Source organism: Gekko japonicus, unplaced genomic scaffold (assembly GCF_001447785.1).
Source record: "Gekko japonicus isolate JY-2015 unplaced genomic scaffold, Gekko_japonicus_V1.1 scaffold190, whole genome shotgun sequence".
NCBI lineage: Eukaryota > Metazoa > Chordata > Lepidosauria > Squamata > Gekkonidae > Gekko > Gekko japonicus.
In genome coordinates this window covers 189,673-198,876 of record NW_015160841.1, presented here as the reverse complement: position 1 = coordinate 198,876, position 9,204 = coordinate 189,673, and the positions used below count along the sequence as shown (strand labels likewise).

At 46.1% G+C, this 9,204-nt stretch overlaps 1 protein-coding gene across 5 annotated transcripts in view; it reads left to right on the top strand.

Annotated features, from left to right (window-relative positions):
• STARD3NL (STARD3 N-terminal like) overlaps positions 1-6,204 on the top strand; it is a 34,891-nt gene extending 28,687 nt beyond the window's left edge. For all 5 annotated transcript variants that reach the window (XM_015419298.1, XM_015419321.1, XM_015419290.1 and 2 more), the window contains exons 5-9: positions 328-381; positions 477-594; positions 835-933; positions 4,517-4,584; positions 5,022-6,204. In XM_015419298.1, the coding sequence (XP_015274784.1) occupies positions 328-381; positions 477-594; positions 835-933; positions 4,517-4,569 (324 nt within the window). In that variant the 3' untranslated portion in view covers positions 4,570-4,584; positions 5,022-6,204. The remainder of the gene's footprint in view (positions 1-327; positions 382-476; positions 595-834; positions 934-4,516; positions 4,585-5,021) is intronic.
• Positions 6,205-9,204: the final 3,000 nt, after the last annotated feature.

Below are 9,204 nucleotides of genomic sequence, written 5' to 3'. Positions count from 1 at the left end.
TTGTGAAATTGCTAGTTTTGGGGGGAGTGGTTTGTGAGTTGGGAATGCACATATTATGGTAAAGTATGGCTCACATGAAGGAAATGTACTTCTAAACAATGAGCAAGGGCCATTGACTGTCCTGTGTTTGGAACCACGAAAGCAGTGGAAATGTTGAAGGGTCTCTGCCCCCACTAAATGCGTTAGCTGAAACATCCTGCGTTCTTCGTTTTGCTAAATGATTTTGCCAGTTGCTGCTTAGCGCTTAATGGGTGAACAGGTGGCTTTGGATGGTACACGATGGAAATGAGGACGGCTGCTTTCATAACTTCTAATAATGTCTTTCAGTTCACGACCGCAGTGACCAGTGCCTTCTTACTCGCAAAAGTGATTCTTTCAAAGGTATGGGTCATCACCGTGCATGCGAGCCCATTCTTCATTTCAGTCGTATGAGCCAGAGAGGCTTTTTTCACATGACACTTTCTTCCCTCCTCCAGCTCTTCTCTCAAGGTGCTTTTGGCTATGTGTTGCCCATCATCTCTTTCATTCTTGCCTGGATAGAAACCTGGTTCTTGGATTTCAAAGTCTTACCACACGAAGCGGAAGAAGAAAACAGTAAGCTGCTTTTCCTGTACTTTGCATTACTTTCTGGGACCCAAATTATGTCGGAAATGAAAGGAACTGCCACATGTCTTACTCCCCTGCCCTGTGCTTGGGCTGTAGGGGAGGCCTGCTTTGCTATCCCTAAGCTATAGTCCTGACAAGTGTATCAATGCAAGTTATACATAGGTGGATGCTGGCTTTGATGGACATTGTCGTAGGAAGCCATTTACACAGTTTTGACTGTTTTTGTAGGACTTCTGCTGGTGCAAGGTGCCTCTGAGCGAGCTGCCCTTATCCAACCTGGCCTCCCCTCTGATGGGCAGTTTTATTCACCCCCTGAATCTGCTGCAGGTAACGAACGTTCTTTCATTTGAAGATGCAGGTTGTCTTAACATAGGAAACTGTTCAGATTGAGTACAATTCAAATCCGGGAGCACTCTAAAAGACCAACAGAGGCCCCGGTCACACGAGCGGTTTTGGGCCGGGCCGGATTGGGGGCGCAGCAAACAGGCACGATCCCACAGCAGTATCTGGAAAGGGTGGCGCGCCTGTTCCCGATCCGGCCCTTCCACCAAAACCCCGCATCAAAAATAAACCTAGGTGGTTCGTCGGGGCAGGGCGCATCAAGGCCAGCCGTGGGATCGCCGGCGCGTCCTTCCGCCGGCGCATCTTCGGCCAAACTGCGCATGCTCAGACATGCACAGTTCGGCAGCCTCCCCCTCCCGATCGTCTCTTCCTCCCCGGCATCTGATCGTGCCGGGGGAGCAACGGTGCTGCGGCTCAGGGGATCCATGGGATCCTGCCGCGGCGTCTCTATTTTGGTGCGGCTTTTAAAAGCCGCACTTTGCCCCGTGTTTTTCCTGCCATTTGGCAGGGACCTTAGTTTGCCAGGATATAAGCTATTGTGAGTCAGAGCTCACTTTGTCAGATGAAGTGAACTTTGACTCACAAAAGCTTACGCCCTGGGAAATTGTGTTGGTCTCAAAGGTGCTACTAGACTTGAGCCTTGTTCTGCTGTGACAAACTATGACACGGCCGCCCTCCTGGAATTATCTTTTTGGGCTGAGTGTATCCCGGTGGTGGTGGTGGTGGTGGATGGGGGAAGGTGCTGCCTAGCTAAGAGATGTTCAGAGATGGTTTGCCATTTGTCCACCTAGCAAGCCTCGGCTTCTCTGGCAGTCCCCCATCCAAGTACTGACCAGGACTGACCCTGCTTAGCTTCCAAGACCTGGCAAGATGGGGGCTAGCCTGGGCCAATCCCGGTCAGGGCTGTCCCGGTTGGACCCGTTTCCTTTGTTTGGCTGCAGGGGAGAGAAGCCTCTGGGAAACTGCATTCACAAGCTCCCAATTTCTTTAAAAAAATAATTAGTAATCTCTGCCGGGTATATTGGCTTTAGAATAGTTCTGTTTCTAGTAAGGGTGGGAGAACGGGGGCGCAAAGTGCTGGTTTGCTAGTTTCCACCAGACCAAGCCATGCAAGCAGGGAGCGTCTTAACCTGCTGCCAAAGTTTTGAATTAAATAATTTTTTCCGATGTGCACCCAGATTGTAATCTCACACGTTTATAGTCCTCTCTTGCTATAACATCACAGGGTAGAGATATGGGGCATACGGTCAAAGTAGCAGCAGGTTTAACAGCTTCATACATATAAAACCGTTTCAATCATACACATATCTCAATTTCTTCCAAAGATCTAAAACGAGGAGCAATGCCGGCAGTAGAATTAATGGGCCTCATATTTAAAGGGAGAATGTAAAAGGGACAGATACATTTTGAGCTTTTAAAAAGAATTGCAGAGATATACTCAAATATTTCTGTATTTGCCTGTGCCATATGGGTGAGGGTTAAAGTTCTGTGCATCATGATGGTTAATAGCTAACAGAACATTAAACAGTGATTATTTGGGCAGCTTTTGTCTCAGAACTTTTGTGAGGGAAGAGTCCACTGCCTTTCCATTTGGCTCCATCTAGTGGAGATAAAAGCTTGACACATGCATATGTGGAAATAAATGTACAGCTCCGTCTTATGGGCCTAGTCAACTTTTCCAAACAGCCCCCCCCCCAAGCAGCCTCAGAGCTTTTAGTTGATGGGGGGGGGGGGCGGAAACACTTTTTGCTGAAGCAGATGATACAAAATGAAAGACTCAAACGAACCTGTAAAGTTGTTTCACTGAATATGAAAAAAATATTGTGAAGACTTTCCTCTGCACAGTTTAAAGGAGTAAACTGGCTAGTAAGATGAACTTCACTACAAGGCCACCCCCCAGTCGCTTTAGGGCAGAGGCCCACAACCTTTTTGTGCCCGCAGCCACCTTTGGAATTCTAGCACAAGATGGTGGGTGCAGCCACAAATTGGCTGCCACGGGAGGTGGAGCCAGCCACAGAATGTCAGGGAACAAAGTTATGCAGAAGTCAAATAGTCTCTTCAACATTTCAGGCTGAAGCTCTGCTTAACAGGAAACGTTTTAAAGTGAACGTATTGTTTGAAAGTGTCTTCTGGCATGCACACAGCTTTCCTTCAGACACATGGTTCAGATCCTTGTGCTGTGGTAGCAGCTGTTGCCCTACAGGCACTTTGGAAAAATCTGCACAGCCAATCAAAAGCCCCCCCCCATCCCCACCCACTTTGTAGAAACACTTGGCAGGCGCCCGGAAAGGTGGGTGTCATGACAGCAGTAGGCGTTCTGTTGGGGGGCTTTTGCTTTCAGGCATTACTTTATAAGATTTCCCACCAAATATTGTTTCATTCTTAGAAAAAAACCTATAGTCATGTAAAAAATAAAGCTAATGAAGTTTTCTGAGTCCATGGTCCCAGTAAACAAACAAACAAAAAAACTTCCACCAAAAATTTCTGAATACTCTGATGTAACAAGGGTCAAATGCTGTCTTTTAAAAGGAAAGCAATTACACCATAACAAAGTCAGTTTTTCATTTGGAATACAGGAAAAGCTCCAATCAGTGCTGGTAGTTGTCCCCTTCACATATTTTAGAAGAAGAACGTTTTGGTTTTAAGCTAGAAGCCAAACATTTCCAAGGCATTTTCATCCTCAACTATTCTTGGCTGCTAGCGCGGTTCTCCGCTCCTTTATCATTCTGCTTGGGTTTCCAGTGAAACATTTATTTACAGCAGCACGGTCATAGGATTTCTGCTGCCACGTGGAGATGAAGAAGAAGAGGAGATTGGATTTATACCCCGCCCTTCACTTGGCGTCTCAGAGCAGCTTACAAACTCCTTTCCCTTCCCCTCCCCACAACAGACACCCTGTGAGGTGGGTGGGGATGAGAGAACTCTGACACAGATTGCTCTTTTTCAAGAACGGCTGTGCCAGAGCTTGTGACTGACCCAAGGTCACATCAGCAGGTGCAAGTGGAGGAGTGGGGAATCAAACCCAGTTCTCCCAGATTAGAGTCTGCACACTTAACCACTACACCAAAGTGGCTCACCATGAGGAAGCCGCAGTTGAGGATCAGGATTCCAAAGGCTTTGCTCCAAGGGGCTTGTTCAGGATCCCCTCGACTCTCTTGACTGGTTTTCTGCTTGCTCAGCATCTTTTCCAACTTTGTGCTGTGAGACAATGATCTTGAGAGTTCTTTTTTTTTGTGCATTCAGCAAACTCACGTGGTAAAATTCTTCTTGGGTTGTGCTGTTGGAAAGTGGAAGGCAGCATTTTGAAGATGAGAACAAAATCTCAGCGGGAAGAAAAACAGTATATGGTGTTTGCTGTTCTGTTCTAATACTAAGTCATATCATCTTTTTGCCTCCTGGGTTTTTCCTTCTCTGTTATTTTTCTGATGACTCACCTGCCTTGTACCTTTTTAGGGAGGAATGCATTAATATTTGGGGAAGCGTAATACAATGTAAATAATGTATGCATCTTAACGCTCATCAGCTTCATTTGAACATGATGCTATTTGTTTTAATTGTTCTTTTTAAGGATCTGATGAAGAATCTGATGAAAAACAGGACAGTGAGAAACCTGTTGTATAACAAATATGCCAACAGGTAGGTTCTTCTGTAAGGAAATAAATGGTATATGAGTAGTCCTTGTGTTCTGCATTCATACAGAAGTAAGAAACTGTAACCTTGTCTTCATATTCTTCTGCCCACTGACCTGTTACTATTCTAACTGGTGTGCACCCAGAGAGCAAGCGGAGCATTAGACTGTACTCGCAGCCAGCAAGCAATTCACTGTTGCCAAGTGTATAGTTGCTTGATCATTGCATCAGTCTCAGATGCCAGGAAGTGTGCCAAAAAACTGATGACAATATGCAGTTTTGGTTACAGCATTTCCTTTCTGTTTGCTCTCACACCGAAGTGATAGATGTTAACAGACTCTGATCAATGCGTGTAGCTTTTGTCTAGCCAGGCCTAGACCTTGCAACTGCAGATAAGAGAGTAAACCTGGTTTTGTTTTGTTTTTCTTGGCTGTGTTGCTTCAGACTGCAGATAGAGGGGTCATGTGGATGAATTCTTCTCGATACAAAAGAAGTTCTCATAGCAAAGGAGGAACCTAAGCTTCGAAGCCTTCTCCTCGACGTGCAGCCTGCTGTGGGTAAAGACATGCTTGAATGGAGAAACACTTGAGCCATGTGACTGGTCTGTCACCTTACCTGCGCTTTGGGACTGCTTGGCCTAAGACTTTGGATGGTGGATCAGTCGGGTTTGCATCTTGTTCCGGTATTCCCTTCCTGATCTGAAACGTGTGGCTTTCCTTGACAGAGCAAAATCCTGAATCCAGATTTGCTCAGGACTTGTCATGCTTGGTCTATAATAATAATTGAGTGGCCACTGGAACTCAGAGCAGAAGCATTTATTTATTGATCAGAATGAAACTGCTCCCATGCTCCGTAATACCTCATCAAACCTGTCCCATATCTGCATACTTCTTTTGGGCTGAATCATGCCTAATCTGAAAAGAACTCTTCCGTCCATCATGTATTCAAGTATACTTGAAAAGATTTTTTTTTCCAAAGGGGCCAGCAGGCTACTGAAGAGCAGTGTACTCATTAATCTGGTCTGGAGCCCTGATGCTATATGAAGGAATGCTTTAGAACGTAAGCCTGTCCAATAATGGGTTGGATTCACTAGAGGATGCTTAATGTTGTATTAATTTTTACATTTTTAACAAGTTATCTTTTAAAAATTGAATTATGTACTCTTTGTAAACTAAACACTAAAAAAAAAAGGTGTGGCATCACAGGTTTGTATGTAAAGTCTGAACAGGCGCGAGAAAGCCTTTCCTCTCACAAAGAACTGTAACCTAATGTGTAACTTTTGGCCCTGTGCTCCTACTGAGAAACTGGAACTGTTTCCTATTCCTGACGGATTCCACTGCCCTTACGAGTTACTCTTGTGTATACTTATGTGTATATATCTCTACATCTTGCACTACTTCTAATTAATACAGTTAATTATGCGAATTGAAAAACTCACAATATTCTGTATACTACTTCCGCAAAAAAAACAAAAAGTGTACCTGGATGTTGTTGCTCCTAAATTCATTTGATTATGTTTAAATTGTGTGTAAGAGGGCTTATATGAAACACTGAAAGCACTACCTGCTTTGATTTTGGTATGATTCTGCGAGTGTTCTTGAAACATTTCGCATTCATAAACTATGACTGAGGCTTGTTTGTAATATCATTTTGAATCTGTTTATTCCATGCAACTTCCACCAATGGGATAATGCGATTTCTGCAGTGCTCAGGCTTTAGCCATGGAAGGGGAACGAATGGGTTCCAGGTCAAATTCCTGGCCTCTCAAAAGGAATCTCAGGTCAAGAGCCATAGGTTTTCATACAAGTAAGAAGACTATTGGAAGAGGGGTCTCAAGAGTGCATACTTCCAGCCACCAAAGCCGATGTTTGCAGTACAGAGCCTGCCATCAGATCTGTATGTCTAATAGCAATTGGGGCCACAGTTGACTAAACAGATTTTTCTGTTCCCCAGGTTTGCAGAAAAATCTGAAATCATAAAAAAGAAGAAGAAGAGAAGAGATTGGATTTATACCCCGCCCTTCACTACCCAGAGGAGTCCCAGAGTGGCTTACAAACTCCTTTCCCTTCCCCTCCCCGCAACAGACACCCTGTGAGGTGGGGGGGGGGTGGGGCTGAGAGAACTCTGACACAAACTGCTCTTTTTCAAGGACAGCTGTGCCAGAGCTTGTGACTGACCCAAGGTCACATCAGCAGGTGCAAGTGGAGGAGTGGGGAATCAAACCCAGTTCTCCCAGATTAGAGTCCGCACACTTAACCACTACACAAAACCACATTGGGGGGTTTAACCTCCCCCCAATTAAAAAGCATTGTCTTTGCATGCACAGTGTTGGATGACATACGGGAGCTGGGAGCCACTGGGGCCTTGATCGGAGTGGCAGATAATGTCAGGAGCTGCTCCAGGCTTGGTGTGCCCCGCTCCCCCAGATACCGCTGTCATTGTGGCCTGGCTCCAGGTTGAGTGGTGGGGCCTAGGGTGGCGGCAGCAGCAGCAATGTGGGGAAAGTAATTGCTGCAGGCCCAGCAACGGAGAGTAGGCAGCACCACCAGTTGACGGAAAGGAATCTGCAGCACTTTAGCAGTGGAGACCTAAAGCTGTGCTGGGCTTGCTGCTGCCACTGACTTCGCAGGATGGCGGGGGGGCACTCCAGCCCTTGCAGCAGCCTGACGAGGGGGTGGCCAGGAGCTTCAGTGGGCCATGATGGGGGGGGGGGGAGAATCCTCCTTGAGTATCACAGATCCTCCCTTTGTATACTATGGTCACGCTGGCCTAATCTGCTGATACTTATATCTGTGGATCAGGACGAGATGGGGAGGGAGAATATTTTTTTGCCAAACTTGGAACACCCCCTGGTTTGCAGAAAAATCCAAATCCTTCAGAAAAATGGGGTGGGGTTTTAAAAACCCCTCAAAACAGAGGAGCTGTTTGAGCCTGCATAAACACTCCTTTGCTGGCCTGCCAGCGTCCACCCTCTTCCCTGTGCATGACAGCCGTTGGAGGGGGGGGGGCTGCTGCTGTGGCTTGAGCCAATGTCCAGGAACCTTGGGGCAGGCCTCCATCATTGTCATTAGCACCAGCAATGTACAGCGTCCCCTGTTGCTAGGGCTGAAAGACTGGGGTGCTGGGGAGCTGGCTACACTGGGCTCTTACCTGCTGCATGAGATCCTGCAGGGGCCTGTTTCCTGCAGGCTGGCGGGACCAAGCTCCATTTCCCCCAACACCATTAAAACCTCTTGAGGTGGCAGGAGCCATCTTTCCCCACCACTGAAATTCAAGATGGAGGGGAGGCAAGGAAAGCCTTGGCCAGTGGAGCGGGTTGGACTTGGAGGTGTAGCTTGGTGGTTGTGCCAAATAAAGCATAGACTCATAGAGTTGGAAGGGACCTCCAGGGTCATCTAGTCCAACCCCCTGCACAATGCAGGGAATTCACAAATACTTCCCCCCACATGATGTTAGGTGCTGGGAGCCAGCCATCAGTGGAGAAAAGTAGATAAACTCTGTTTTAGGTGTGTCTTTAGATCTGTCAGCAGTGCATTTATTGCTGGGTGACTTTTCATCTGATAATTCACCTGGGAAGGAGAACCAATTATAGATCCTATGGGTGGCAGCAATAGCCGGAAGATTAGTTCTGCAGGTTTGGAGATGCAATTCCATGCCATATGTGGAACTTTGGCAAGAAGAGATGTTGGACTTGGCTATAAAAGAGCATATAGTGTTTCCCAGAAGAGAGGTGTACAGGGAGCATGAGGACATTGGAGGTTTTTCAGCCATACGGCTTGAGTCAGTTAGTTTATATACAGTGCCCCCCTTTTTATTTATGGATTGAGATTTTTTAATGTTTTGTTTTCCTAAATATTTTTAAAATAAGCAAGAAAAGGCCATGCACGTGGCATTTGTCACCAGTGGTGAGCAATGTTCCCTGTAAGCTATGGAGTCTTGTGAGCAAAAATTCTGCTTTGTGAGCTACTGGCATTAAAGTTGTGAGCAAGCAATTTGGCTGCTGCATCAATTAGTTTGCTCTGGAGCCATCCTTCCTGAGCTAAGACAAAAATGTGTGAGCCGGAGGCTAAAAAAACTGTGAGCTAGCTCACACTAACTCAGCTTAGAGGGAACACTGGTGGTGAGAGAGCCATGGCCAAGAAGATACTTAGCATGGAGGTAATATTAGCTTCCTAGTACTGAGGAAATAGGCTTTGAAGCTTGGCATGTGCTGTTTTTGTATTTGTTCCCTTTTTTAGAAGACTAATGATTTCTGAATTATGTTTTGAAAAACCTGCCATTTATTGATGGCAGGTCAGGTCCAGTGTGCTTTGACTTACATTCCTCAGTTGCTGGTTTTTGTTTTCTGCCTGATTTGGTGTAGCTGTTTTGACTGCAGCTAGGGGAAAAGGCAGCATGTGTGAGCTGTCATTCTGTTAAGGGTTCCTGACTCACCAGTTCAGCCTTTTCCTTGCCTCTCATGTCTGTACACAGAAAGAAGAAGAAGAAGAAGAAGAAGAGATTGGATTTATACCCCGCCCTTCACTACCCAAAGGTGTCTCAGAGCAGCTTACAAACTCCTTTTTCCTTCCCCTCCCCAAAACAGACACCCTGTGAGGTAGGTGGGGCTGAGAGAGCTCTTGACAGA